Genomic DNA, 15,380 nt, shown 5'->3' on the forward strand with positions numbered 1-15,380 from the left:
GTGTTGCTTTGTGATGAGCCTCCAGTGCCACAAGCAGCGTGGAGAGGTCTACAATTCTGTTCTTCCTTTGCTCTTCCTACGAGAAGAGACTCAACTAAATAGTCCTCTCAGTACTGCTTTATGCGCCACCCAGATTGTAGCAAGTGGGTTCTCTGGTGATATATTGGTCTCAAGGAAAAATTAGAGATCAGTGGCCATCTGGGATGAGATCTCTGGGATACATAAAGGAGCCATAAGTCTCCATTGTAGATCAAAGGAGTATGTGGATAGGTCATCTATGAGGATGTCAATTAATGCATTGTCTGACCGCGTGATGTGCTGAAACGGGGCTTAGTGAGCTATATATGCAGGAGAAAGGGTTGTGTGGGGCTGAGTAGAAGGTGAAGTCCTGACCAGTTGGGTTTACATTTCTCCCGACATAGACTAGCTGTAGGTCACAGAGTGCCCCAAGAAGTGTTGGAGTCTTTAGTGTGGTGGCAGATGTCTGGGTTATCCCGCGACTGTCCGTTTTTTCTGTCCAAGACCGTATTAAAGCAGCAGTTCAAGCAATATATATTTTAAATAAATCAGTTCTGTACTATGAGAAAATACTTGTAGCATTAAAAAAAATAATATATGTTTTAAAGACATTTTTAATGTTTCTAATGTAGGAAGCATTTCCAAAGTCACATCCCCTTCCCCTTCTGTGAGACCACCCTCTCTCTTGTAGTGCACCAATTGTTTCTAGTAACTGCCCAGTCAATCATATTAAAGGAACTACATTGCCCAAAATGCTGTGCAAGAACTGAATTAAGTAGCCCCGAGCAAGCGATTGATTACAGGAGAACAGATCGATCTGCAGCTTAGCGATTCACTTGTCAGTGTGCAGACTGTATTGATGCACATATTGAATGGGAAAAATATATATATCATTTTTAAAACGGCAGCTTGAACTGCAGCTTTAAAGTCCTCTCGGATTATAAGCAATTCCTTTTTGAAGTCTTGTAAAATAGTGAAAATTCTCTTGGAAAAGGGCTTTAAGGCAGTAGGGTGCGGTTAGGTTGACTAATGTAAAGGGGGAAATCATTAATCGTGCCTGATATGAATATAAATCTGCCCTTCTTGTCTTCTCTGATCCGGTCTAATTTGAAGGCAACATTTTTGTTAATCAACACTGCAACTCCTCTTTTTTTTTTATACAGGAAGACCTGCATGAACTGTTTCTGAAAGTATTTTGGGGCTAAAAAGAGTCTTCTGAAGCAGGACTATATCTGCTGCATCTCTTATATTGAGTCATTGCAAGTCTCTGCTTATTAGGACTATTTAAGCACTTGACATTATGGGAAATTATTTTAAGAGGCGACATATTTTACAGATGAGAACGAATATAGTAATAGTAGGAACCAAGTTAGTTTGTCTACCAAGCCTAATCCTAGGACCACACAGATTGTTTGTTGGTGAGAACAGACTGACTGCAGCGTTGTAGTATCCTGACCTGAGAATGACAGTGTCAAAGCAAATCGAGTAAGAACCATCACATATACCGTATATCCCTTCTCCATCGACACGGAAACTTCCCGGTGTCGGCTCCTTGTGACCTTTATCTCCTTGTGCCTCAGGCACCAAAAACATAGATTGTAAGCTCCACGGGGCAGGGACCTGTGCCTGCAAAATGTCTCTGTAAAGCGCTACGTAAAACAAGCAGCGCTATACAAGAACATGCTATTATTATTATTATTATTATTATTATTATTATTAATAGGGAAGATGCACCCGGGAGGTATCTACAACGGGTGGGAACCTTCCATTTATTAGTGCAGAGTGGGTGAGAGAAGGGCAAATAGAACACACTTTGTAGATTATTATTCAACTGACATCTGTGATTTTCATAACTTGGGGTGCTCTTTTCCATTTAAATCCGGTTAAACCATGGATAGGAAGCTTTACCCAGCTAAGTGACCTAACATGGTCATACATTTATATATAAGAAATTACTGTCAAACATGGAGATAATAAAAGAAAGTCCCTGGACGGGAAGCAGAGACTGGCTCCACCGGCCCCGAGGGGGGTGGTCCCATCGGGGGGGGGGGGGGGAGGGTTGTCTAATATTATGCGCCAGGCAAAAGAAAGAAAACACAACTGCACGTCGGCGTCTGCAGTGGGTCTCCTCTGGAGTTGGGGAACATCTCTCAAGGCCAAACATCTGCGGTCACGTAGAGGTGAGGCTGGATGGTGCCACCCTGGTTTAGGCTGGTTTGAGGCTCGTGCTCTTAGGGCTTCTAGGTACCGAGGCCTAGGTCACGTTGATCCGGAGTCCCAGTCGTTCTAGGAAATACTGTGTGTCCGCTGGGGTGCAGAGCGAAATTTGGGAGCCGCCCCGATCACTGTAAGCTTAAACAGGCAGCCCCATCTGTATTTTATGTTGACTTTCCTCTGGGCCTCTGTAATGGGCCTATGGGCCCTGCGGTGCTGAAGGGTATTCGAGGAGAGGTCTGGGAATAGCACCGGGCTCGTACCTTCGACCTCAATAGAGGCCCAGTTGCTGGCCGCGCCACGACTGCTTCCTTGGATCTGAAAAAACGGAAGCGCATGATCACGTCGCTCGCTACCTCCGTATTCATTGCTCTGGGCCAGAGGGCTGTGTGTGCCCTGTCCCGGAGGACATGGTCCCCAGAGCAGAACAATCGCTGTAGGTAATCTTGTAGGTCAGGAACTGACTTGGGCACATGTTTAATCCTCAAATGGTTCCACCTAGACCTGTTGTCATGGTCCTCCTGCCTTCCGTATAGCTCTGTGGTTTGGACCTTAACCTGCTCCATTTCCTGGGAGAGCCTGTTGTGAGCCTCAGTGAGTTCGGCCATTTTGTTTTCTACCTCGTCCGCTCATTCACCGAGGTGATGGACTTCGGCTTTAATTTCTTTTAATGACTTCTGTAGCTCGAGCAGGCAGGTAGCCTTCATATTATACTAGAGATCGGCTATATTTTGTTTTGTACTGCATTGGGAGTCCGAGTTCTCCTCCATCTCAGAGTCCGAAGCGGCACGCGGGGATCCGCTATCTTGAGAGAAGTGGGGCAGTCTCTAGTGCCGTCTGAAGAAGTCTTGGACATCCCAAAGGGGGGGAGGGTGTTTTCGCTTTTGGCGGCATATTCGGTTGCTCCTGTAGTTCCAGGATCACGCCTCCACGGACAGGAGCTCCTCTAATAGACGTTCATTTCATACCATGGTGCTCATGCTCTCCAACCTGCACTCTCTTTAACCATAAAAGGTATCACTTTGTCCTTATTTTCATTCTGTCTAACTGAGCTCTTGGTAAATAAAAGCCCCAGTGCGGAACGGGTAAGACCAGTGTAAATCGGCACTTCTCAACAAGTAGGGACTTTAACCATTTCAGTGCTGGGTGACCCGCAGTGCCACAGGTTTTCTGGATTGCAACCATGGGCTCTCTTGGGGTAGTGAGCACGCGTTTGGTGGGAGAGGTCCACGGTCACATGAACAGAAGTGGAACCCAGAGAAAACTCCCCCGCAGATCTCCCCCGCAGTGCCCCGCAGATCTCCCCCGCAATGCCCTGCAGATCTCCCCCGCAGTGCCCCGCAGATCTCCCCCGCAGATCTCCCCCGCAGATCTCCCCCGCAGTGCCCTGCAGATCTCCCCCGCAGTGCCCTGCAGATCTCCCCCGCAGTGCCCTGCAGATCTCCCCCGCAGTGCCCTGCAGATCTCCCCCGCAGTGCCCCGCAGATCTCCCCCGCAGATCTCCCCTGCAGATCTCCCCCGCAGTGCCTCGCAGATCTCCCCCGCAGATCTCCCCCGCAGATCTCCCCCGCAGTGCCCTGCAGATCTCCCCTGCAGATCTCCCCCGCAGTGCCCTGCAGATCTCCCCCGCAGTGCCCTGCAGATCTCCCCTGCAGATCTCCCCCGCAGTGCCCTGCAGATCTCCCCCGCAGATCTCCCCCGCAGTGCCCTGCAGATCTCCCCCGCAGTGCCCTGCAGATCTCCCCCGCAGATCTCCGCCGCAGTGCCCTGCAGATCTCCCCCGCAGTGCCCTGCAGATCCCCCCCGCAGATCTCCCCCGCAGTGCCCTGCAGATCTCCCCCGCAGTGCCCTGCAGATCTCCCCCGCAGTGCCCTGCAGATCTCCCCCGCAGTGCCCTGCAGATCTCCCCCGCAGTGCCCTGCAGATCTCCCCCGCAGATCTCCGCCGCAGTGCCCTGCAGATCTCCCCCGCAGTGCCCTGCAGATCTCCCCCGCAGATCTCCCCCGCAGTGCCCCGCAGATCTCCCCCGCAGTGCCCTGCAGATCTCCCCCACAGTGCCCTACAGATCTCCCCCGCAGATCTCCCCCGCAGATCTCCCCCGCAGTGCCCTGCAGATCTCCCCCGCAGTGCCCCGCAGATCTCCCCCGCAGTGCCCCGCAGATCTCCCCCGCAGTGCCCTGCAGATCTCCCCCGCAGTGCCCTGCAGATCTCCCCCGCAGTGCCCTGCAGATCTCCCCCGCAGTGCCCTGCAGATCTCCCCCGCAGTGCCCTGCAGATCTCCCAATTTTACCTATTTTGAAGGTGGGCTCCATGCAACGCCCTTTAAAGCAGGTTACCCACCTTATTTATATCTTGCTCCTATCTATTTCTTATTTTACTTCACTTTCTATTTAAAAGTGCCCAAAACCTGCAGTGCAGAGTGTTTGTGCAGTAACTCCTGCTGTTTATTCTTGTCTCCACTACACCAGGCAGCACAGAGCTGTTTTCATGCCGACTACAAAGGATCTTGGCAGCAAAACTGTCTCATCTTAATCTTCTCGGATAAGGTTCTGTGAGGCCTACCAATGTCGCTAAAGCCCAGATTCAACATGATGCATTCCAGGCAGCGCCTGGATGAGCCCTAATTCCCATTCAAGTCATTAACCTTGGAGTTCTCATCTCCAGTCCTCAAGATACCCCAACAGGTCAGGTTTTCAGGATATCCCAGCTTCAGCACAGGTGGCTCAATCAGTGGGTCTTCGGCTGTGCCACCTGTGCTGAAGCAGGGACTGATTGAGCCACCTGTGCTGAAGCTGGGCTAACCTGACCTGTTGGGGTGCCTTCAGGACTGGACGTGAGAACCCCTGGGTTAACCTATAAGGGAGCTTGATGAATATAGGGGTAAGTGAGAGGGGTTTTGCAGCCATATTTTATTTAAAAAACAAAACCCCTTTTCTGCATCCCGTGCCTCCCAGTGCAGAAGTAACCGAGTTCTCACTGTCTGTGGCATTTTATTTGGAAGATGTATTTTCATTTTGCTGCAAAAGCTGGATGCACAAGTACCATCCGCTCCCACAGTTTGATGGGCCTGAAATTATATGCTATTTCACATACTAAAGAAGTTGATTTACAAGCTCATTTAGGACTCCTATTTTAAAGGGGCAGTTTTATATAGCAATCAGAAGGCCTAACTGGCTTCTTTAAAAAAAAATTTACAGCACTCTTAAAATGAGCATTTTACTGCAATGTGGAAAGTGATGCATTTTAATTACCAGGTCCTGTAAAAATGATTAGTGTCAAATATTATTATCGTCGGCGGTTTGGCTAATGATGACATCACTAAACCTCAGAAGAACAGCAATATTTGCATTTCCCCTAACACACACGTTGTCAGATTACAGGTCTTCTTGAAACCTCTTGGGGCGTGTAACACATCGCTCCTCCCCGGCACTGAAGGGGTTTCCGCAGGGGATTACACTTAAGAACAGAAGCGCAACGCGATCCCGATACGGTGGCGTAAATTGATTAGTCTCCGTTAAAGCTAAAAAATGCACTTACAGACAAACCTGTTTGCCGAAAAAAGTACTTGGCATCGACGCCGCTGCGCTCACCATAGAGACGCGCGTGGTTCACTGCGGTCGTCACTGTAGTGTTTTACCTTCACCACTAATGTCCTAATGTGTTTCACCAGATTACTCGCTTCACTCTCCACATATCTGTTATGGTTTGCATAGGTACCCAATTTATTAAATAACTGCTGCTGCCAGACTCATTATCCGGACTCACCGCTCCACTTCTACCGCCCCACTACGCATATCCCTACACGGGCTCCCCATAGCCTGTAGAATTACATTGAAAACCCTTCGTAATGACCTGCAACGGTCTCAACAACACTGCCTCCCCTTTACATCTCAGCCCTCACCCACAAATACTGTACATACCTGCACGCCCCCTTGTCACGGGAGACCAGGTATTTACACCTTTTTACCAGGATCATACATTGAGCAAAACCGGTAAAGTGAAATAAATTGTAAATGTATTCGCAGGAAAAGGCATACACACAATGATACACAAACTACATAAGAAGAGATAGACTTACTTGGGAACTGGTGTAAAAAAACTAGACTTTCCTAGCTGTATGGCACTCTACACAAGAGTCTTTCACTGACCGGGACTTAGCCCCAAATATCCTGGAACTCAAATCCTCATTTAATTCCAGACGCCACCGCTCCCTTCTCTTCGGAGGACTTGCTTTTGCTTGACCGGGACTTAGCTCCTAACGTCCTGGAACTAAAATCGGCTTGAAATCCCCGCCGTGACCGCTACGTTTGTTTCTGAGAACTTGGTCCCCAAAAGCTGGACTTAGAAAATGTTTTGGGTAGCTGTGTCTGTGCCATAAGGCTGTACCCAATTGTACCGCGCTGTGGAATATTTTGGCGCTTCAAAAATAAACGATAAAAATAATGAATTAAATATGAATAAAAGAATGCAAATACTTATTCTCCTTTACACATATGCAACATATAAGCATAATCGGACTCCTATAATCACATACATAAAATATATATTTATTATTTTTACAGTATATATATATATTTTTTATATCTCTCACTGTAGTGTTTGATGTTCACCAAACATAACGTTTCTCATTGAGGCCAAAATGTTCTACCTTTTGACTCGTCTGTCCAGAGAACATTGTTCCAGAAGTCTTGTGGATCATCTATGTGCTCTTTGGCAAACTTCAGACGGGCAGCAATGTTCTTTTTAGAGAGCAGTGGTTTCCTCCTGGCTATCCTTCCATGGACACAATGCTTGTTCAGTCTTTTTCTGATGGTTGAATCATGAATACTCACATTAACCAAGGCGCGAGTGGCCTGTAGATCCTTGGATGTTACCAGTTTGTTCTATCAAAGATTTGGGGAGGAAGACTGCTCCTGGGTAGAGTCACTGTGGTCTTTAACAATCTTTCTGACAGTGGATTGGTGGAGCCCCAAATCCTTAGAAATGTTTTTGTAACCCTTTGTAGACTGATGAGCATGAATAACTGCTTTTCTGAGGTCCTCAGATATTTCTTTTGAGTGTGGCATGACATGTTTCCAGACACCCGTAGGGTGAAGACCAAACTCACAAAGTTTCTGATCTTTATATATGGTGGAGCCTCCCAAACTCACCCTTGAAGAATTACCTAATTATTTAAACACCTGATTCTAATTATCTCCTTTAATTTAGCTGATAAAACCAGGGTTTCACTTTCGTCTGCACATAACCTGACTCTTAATTACTCATTGTTTGTCTAATTCACACATCATTTTGTTTCAAAAGATACGGAATTGGTTAATATAAACCCTATTCGATATTTAAGAAAAGACTGGTTTCGATTCAAGAAGGTTTCATGGAAAAACTATGGAATTTCCGTAATTATCATTGGGGTTCACCAACTTTTTCTCTCCAATTGTATTGTATTGTATGTCTTTATTTATATAGCGCCATAAATGTACATAGCGCTTCACAGTAGTAATACATGTCATATAAATAACAAATAATATAAATAACAGATCATGGGAATAAGTGCTTCAGACATACCGTAAAAGTAACATTAAGGAAGGAGTCCCTGCTCCGAGGAGCTTACAATCTAATTGGTAGGTAGGGAGAACGTACAGAGACAGTAGGAGGGAATACTAGTAAGTGAGTCTGCAGGGGGCCAAGCTTTATGTGTCATGTGTCCATGATTATCCAGTGCTACTCATATGCTTCTTTAAGCAGATGTGTCTTAAAGGTGGATAGCGAGGGGGCTAGTCGGGTATTGAGGGGAAGGGCATTCCAGAGGTGTGGGGCAGAAAGTGAGAAAGGTTGAAGGTGGATTATAGCAGAATTACAGCTTGGAACTTGCTACTTTAAGCTAAATGATCTAAGACAGATAATGTAGGCGATGGACAGTTTGGAGGATGTAGATGTATCCCGTCACCTGACTCAGGGGTGCACAAACTTAAGGGCGTACAAGATTTTGTAAGGGGGGCGCCGGATCGAGCCCCACGCTTACCGAGGACCGGCGCTCTTCCCCACAACATTTAAACTGATTGCCGGGGGAGAATGCAGGGCCTCTGTAACTGCCTCTTGCCTTCTCTCTGAAGTCACTTCCTGCATCTTCTAATAGCGACGACGGGGCGTAAAATAGATAAGATGACGGAGAGCAGGTAAAAGCGCCAGGGGGGCGGGGGGGGGGGGGTGCTACTAATTATACGGAGAAAAAGAGGGATGTGACGTCAAGTTTGCGCACCCCTAACTGTTGAATTGCCATTTTATCATTTCTATAACTACAGCATCTTACTTCTCTGCACTGGTTGTTCTTGAGCCTGGTAAAGCAGAATTGTATTGCACGGTTGCAGAATACTTCAAGGCTGTGGTTCCGTGTATGGGAGAAACTTTGTTTAGATAAAAGTTCTGAGGTTGTACAGTATAGAAGAATATCCCCACGTAGAGATGCAACTCTCATTATTATTTATGTTCTGTTTACTTAGAGAAAAGGCCCTATTTCCTTTTTTCCCTGTAATGAAAAATCATTTTGTAGATTCCATTAATATTCCACTCACCCACACATCCACTCACCCACACATCCACTCACCCACACATCCACTCACCCACACATCCACTCACCCACACATCCACTCACCCACACATCCACTCACCCACACATCCACTCACCCACACATCTACTCACCCACACATCTACTCACCCACACATCCACTCACCCACACATCCACTCACCCACACATCCACTCACCCACACATCCACTCACCCACACATCCACTCACCCACACATCCACTCACCCACTCACCCACTCACCCACCCACACACCCACTCACCCACTCACCCACACATCCACACATCCACTCACCCACACACCCACACATCCACTCACCCTCACATCCTCACATCCACTCACCCTCACATCCACACATCCACTCACCCTCACATCCACTCACCCTCCCATCCACTCACCCTCCCATCCACTCACCCTCCCATCCACTCACCCTCCCATCCACTCACCCTCCCATCCACTCATACACTCAACCACACATTCACTCACCCACACATCCACTCACCACCCACACATCCACTCACCACCCACACATCCACTCACCATGCACACATCCACTCACCACCCACACATCCACTCACCACCCACACATCCACTCACCATCCACACATCCACTCACCATCCGCACATCCACTGACCCACACATCCTCACACCATTTCATGTTTAATGGAAGATCCCAACCCTCCCCTTTTCCATTGCTGATAATGTGCCCTGCACTGCGTAATGATTCAGAGCCTGTACACTGCCAGCTCTCCACAATCCTCCTTCTGTAGATAAGTAAACGTACACTTAAAACACACCCAGCTGGCAGTGAAGGGGGTAATATGTGAAACCGGGGGATATATTTTCTGTAGGGAAAGCTCTGTCTGTGACCAGCACAAAGAGATGAGCCACTCACATGTTTCTGAATGCAGAGTCTCCCATTTATTTAGGAGGGCGGTGGAGAGTGCCACGTTTCAGGGCCCATACGGACCTTTCGTCAGGTGCACTCTATGGACCTGAAACGCAGCACTCTCCACTACCCTCCTAAATAAATGGGAGACCCTGCATTAAGAAACGTGTGAGTAGCTCTCTACTTTGTATCTCGTTTGGGGAACTCTGCTTTATTGTTTTAGTGAAGGGTTAATGCCAGCAGAAGACTTGCTTGGGGGGGGAGGGGTAGATGGGTTGGGTGTACCAGCTTGTAACAGTCAACACACTGATTTTATTTAGTATTGCCTTTTTAATCCCCCTTTTCGCCCCTTTATCCAGTCCCCGATGAGAATATTGCCACTATGAAATATGGAGCGCAAGTGGTGAAAGGGGAGCTGAAAACCGCCCTGCTGGACGGGGAGACGCAGAATTATGATCTGGATCATGGCTTTTCCCGGCATCCTATTGAAGATGATTGCCGCTCTGGCCTTGAAGTAAAGCTGGGCCAGCCTTCCATTATCAATCACGTCCGCCTCCTTCTGTGGGACCGTGACAGCCGGTATGTGAAATGTGACATCCCCTGATACTCTGAAGCAGCCGTAACGCTCCAATTGAGCACATAGGGTACAGGAAGGAAAATGGGGCTGGGTGAGAGGGTGTGTTCCATGAGTATACAAATGTATCTATCTCTTTGTATAACATAACTTGTTCTGATCTAACACAGGGGCCACCAACAGGTCAGGTTTTAAGGATATCCCTGCTTGAGCACAAACAGTGATATCCTTAACACCTGACCTGTTGGTGGCCCTTGAGGACTAGAGTTGGCCACCCCTGATCGAACATGAACCAGACGTCTGTACCGTCTTTTCAGACCTGTTGATGAGTTATTCACGGACGAGCTCCAGTCGTGGGTTTCCCCCGCTGGTGCCCACTAGCTCAGTGAAAGGTGCACGGCCAGGTACTTCTCTGATAAATGTAGCCGCTCCGCAGAGGTCCTTGTGCTTTTCCGTGGTATATTGTTCTTTTCGGTTTATGATGTTGTAGACTTTTGACTGAGATTAACCGTTACATCGCCCTTAGGGCATGCCAGGCACGTCACGGACTCCGGCGCGTTTTCACGGGGCAGAGTGGGGAGCCGGATCGAATCGGAGGTGGGGCCCCCTCCACGTCTGTTTCCGATATCCGGGTGCCGGCTGCATCTTTAATGGTGGCCCTGGTGCCGCTGCACCCCTGGCCCTATAACGGTTACGATGTCCGCTGCTTCCCCCAAAAGAAGTGGGTTGGGGGAAATTTGAGGTCTAAATGCTAATTTTGGTATTTCTAATAATGATTAAATTGAAAAAAAAGAACAGGTGTATAATGCATTTCTTTTCTTTTTTGCCTAGTTATGTAGGATTGTCATTTATGGGGGGCTTGGGGTGGGGGCGCGGAGGGGCGAGGGAATTGCTGCGTGGCCCCCCCGTTCTGCACATGGGAAATGCAGCGCAAAGTGTGAGAATGAGCAAAGTAACAGAGCCTTCAGTATTACATTTGTTTGCATTATGGGAGTATTTATTGAGAGGCTGAGTTAGCGATTGCAGGTGTGAGACCCTGTGTAGATCCCAAATGCAGCTATTGAGGTGGGTAAGCAGTGTCAGGACTACAGTCTGTGCACAAAGCTGCCCGCCTGTTCCATACAGACGTCCAATGCACACAGCCCACCCATTCTGCGCTCACAGACCAACACCGGTTCTTTCATTGCTACTCGCAGGTCCTATTCGTACTACATTGAGGTGTCGATGGATGAGCTGGACTGGATCCGAGTCATTGATCACTCGCAGTTCCTTTGCAGGTCCTGGCAGAAGCTTTACTTCCCAGCCCGTGTCTGCAGGTAATTTGTGATCACGTTGTGTATTCACTGCCGTTCTTGCATTCGATATATTGGTCGTTGTTTCTTTCATTGCCAGTCAGATTACGTCTTTATGGGGTGTTTAGGTACAGTCCTTATACCAGGGGTAGCCTACTCCAATCCTGAAGGACCACCAACAGGTCAGGTTGTAAGGATATCCCTGCTTCAGCACAGGTGGCTCAATCAGTGGCTCAGTCTTCAACGAAGCTCGTTGAGCCACTGATGGAGCCACCTGTGCTGAAGCAGGGATGTCCTGAAAACCTGACCTGTTCATGGTCCTTGAGGACTGCAGTTGGCCGCCCCTGGGTTATACATTTTAACCAATTTTAGGCCAAAATACCCAGTGTTATGAATGGTCACTTTTGCTTTTCTCTAAGCTGCGTCATACTGCAGCGTTTCTCTCTGGTGAACATGATGTGGAAAAGATGCTCGATACACTACACGTGCAGTACACACATCACAACCTTGAACACACGGACACACATATGTCTGTACAGGACTTTTTCAAGGTGAATATTCATCTATTTTTACTTGTGTACAGTATATATGCTTTTATGTACAAATATTAGCCCTTATATACCCTTTTTTGTTTTTGGAGTGCACCAGGCATCATTGTATTTTTGTTTTTGGAGTGCACCAGGCATCATTGTATTTTTGTTTTTGGAGTGCACCAGGCATCATTGTATTTTTGCTTTTATGTACAACTATATATTATTATCTTTTATTTGTATGGTGCCAACATATTCCGTAGCACAGTACAAAGTAGGAGGGAGGAGAGTAACACTGTGTGACCAAAGAGTACATTTAGGTTAAGACAAAGTGATACAATAGGGAAGAGGTCCCTGCCCCAAGGCATTTACAAGGCAGCAATCCCCTCATTTTGTGGAGTTTTCTTGCTTCACAATCAGAATAGATGGATCTCCGAGAGCCGAGCCGCCATGTTCCTCGCTCCAAGGACCTCATGGTTGCCGAGATATTTCCCCCCCCCCCCCCTTTTTTTGTGTGTGCCCGTAACATGAATGTGGCCACCAGGGTTGTCCAAAGAAAGTCCACAATGTCCTGCTCTGTGATGTGGGGGCTTTCTTTTGGCCCATGGGAGTGAGGCTTGGATGTTGATTTGGATGTTGCATGTTGATTTCCAAAAAGGGACCAGAAACACTGGTGCATGAAAAGGTAAATATCTCAGGACCTGTCAGCACGATCACGGAGTAATGAATAACCCCCGCCGTGTCCTACATGTGGTTATATCTGTTTATGTAAGTGACAATGAATGAATACACTTTTACTGCATTTCATCATGAATCTGTGTAATTCACATTTGGTGCACAACAGACCCCAACAAAAGACCACGTGAGTTCTTATGCTCACAAAATCGGCATAGGTGTTTCCATCTGCTGAAAGCCGCACGTGACGAGAGGCGGAAGCGTTAGGCTCCCTGTGCATGCCGCCATTGTACCCGGGATGTTACGATGTACAGATTAAGTACTGAGGCAATAGGTTAAGCCCCAAAAGACTGTATGTACAGTAGTTCTCCAACGCAAAGTTGCCTGTTCTTCGGATTATAGTTTAATTTAAGGTACAGTCACTCAACCTAAATTGGAGTTGACAGTACTCATTTATATGATAACTTCTGTACCAATTATGTGTCGCCTCGTCATTCGGTATTTAGTCGTTTGTACAGATTTAGACACCAATGTTTAATTGTCAAAAGCACAGGAGGGATCACAAGTAATAATCCTGTGTGCCAGGTACCCTGTGGCGGCAGCATCCTGCCCTCCCACATGCCAAGTCCCACGGGGATTTTTTTATAAAGAATGTTTTTCTGCTTTATTCTTCCAAACGTTGGGCTCAGGGAGCATGAGATCTGGATGGAGACTGGAAGTAGAGGCAATTTGAGCAGCAAAGATTGTATGATATATTGTATGATAAGTGGAACCAGCAACTTTCAAGTCTGCATGTTATGGTTACATTTGCTTTAACCCTCTGAGTGCCACAGCTACACCTTGCTGGTCCCTCTGGCAGTGAAAGGGTGAAGAGCAAATCCGTTGTGGTGCCTCATTCACTGCTGACCTCCGCTCGCTGACCTCTGAGAAGAGACGTTTCTAATGCAGCTCTGATCTGACTTGTGCGCGCCTCCCGTCTGAGACTTTCTGGAGAACCCTTCCTACACACACACGGTGCGGCAGAGACCAACCACACCAGCTCTGAGCTTGGGCTCCTGTTTTCACTGTGTGTTACCTGGGTCGGGGGCTCTGATTGTGACAGGAAGGCGATTGGAATCACACAACAGGTGCAATCCAAAGGGGGCATTTTTATAAAAGCAGAAATATTATGAATATTGCATTTGGTGTTGTTATAGTAACAGTATTTGCTCTATTTGTGGAGCTGGCTTTTCTATGTGCAGAGGTGCTATAATGCTGTTTCGATTTCGGGAAGTAAAATATTTCTTTCAATATCATCAACAAATATGTTGTGTGTAGGATGGAGTTGGGTTTTGGCACATTTGGCTGTGGGATGGTTGGTGGGTGTTGGCACGTGGGATGGAAGTGGTTTTTGGCACGTTGGCTGTAGGCTGGGGGTGGGTGTTGGCTGTGAGATGGGGGTGGGTGTTGGCTGTAGGATGGGGGTGGGTGTTGGCTGAGAGATGGGGTTGGGTGTTGGCTGTGAGATGGGGGTGGGTGTTGGCATGTTGGCTGTAGGATGGGGGTGGGTGTTGGCACGTTGGCTGTGGGATGGGGGTGGGTGTTGGCTGTAGGATGGGGGTGGGTGTTGGCTGTGAGATGGGGGTGGGTGTTGGCACGTTGGCTGTGGGATGGGGGTGGGTGTTGGCACGTTGGCTGTGAGATGGGGGTGGGTGTTGGCTATAGGATGGGGGTGGGTTTTGGCACGTTGGCTGCAGGATGGGGGTGGGTGTTGGCTGTAGGATGGGGGTGGGTGTTGGCATAGGGCATATACAAGGGAGAGTTAAAGGGTAGGAAAACTCACCATATACTTTGTTACAATAATTATACACATTTCCAAGATATATTTAACAAATATAACAACAAAATGTTCATAGTTTAAAAAAATCTTAAGGCATTACTTCCCACTGTCTCCAGACTTGTCAACTCTCTCTGATTTTCTGTCAACTCTCTCTGATTTCCTGTGAGTCTCTCTGATTTGGGGTCAGTCTCTCTGATTTGGGGGTCAGTCTCTCTGATTTGGGGGTCAGTCTCTCTGATTTGGGCGGTCAGTCTCTCTGATTTGGGGGTCAGTCTCTGATTTGGGGGTCAGTCTCTCTGATTTGGGGGTCAGTCTCTCTGATTTGGGAGTCAGTCTCTCTGATTTGGGGGTCAGTCTCTCTGATTTGGGGGTCAGTCTCTCTGATTTGGGGGTCAGTCTCTCAGATTTTTGGCAAACGCAGCCTTATAGATTTCACGGGAGTCTGACTGATCGAATGCAACACATTTCCATTAAAATACAATTTTCAGACTCAAACACCCAAATCTCACAGATTTTAGGCCTTGGAGGTTGCCATTCTGACAGATCTGTCATTCGTTCCGTTTGGTCGTGTTGGGACTGTGATTTCAACACATCAGATTACTGTATGATTAAAGCAGGGGCGGGCAACTCTCATCCTCAAGGCCCCCCCAACAGGTCAGGTTTTTCAGGATATCCCTGCTTTAGCACAGGTGGCTCAATCAGTCTTTGACTGAGCCACCTGTGCTGAAGCAGGGACAGATTGAGCCACCAGTGCTGAAGCAGGGATATCATGAAAACCTGACCTG

The 15,380-nt window shown here is 47.6% G+C and overlaps 1 protein-coding gene across 1 annotated transcript in view; it reads left to right on the forward strand.

Moving 5' to 3' along the window:
* The window catches only part of BTBD9 (BTB domain containing 9), a 369,776-nt gene that overhangs the window by 23,002 nt on the left and 331,394 nt on the right, over positions 1-15,380 (forward strand). Inside the window, exons 5-6 of the mRNA XM_075598775.1 lie at positions 10,065-10,284; positions 11,476-11,595. Coding sequence (XP_075454890.1) covers positions 10,065-10,284; positions 11,476-11,595 — 340 coding nt within the window. The remainder of the gene's footprint in view (positions 1-10,064; positions 10,285-11,475; positions 11,596-15,380) is intronic.

This window comes from Ascaphus truei, chromosome 4, assembly GCF_040206685.1.
Source record: "Ascaphus truei isolate aAscTru1 chromosome 4, aAscTru1.hap1, whole genome shotgun sequence".
Taxonomy (NCBI): domain Eukaryota; kingdom Metazoa; phylum Chordata; class Amphibia; order Anura; family Ascaphidae; genus Ascaphus; species Ascaphus truei.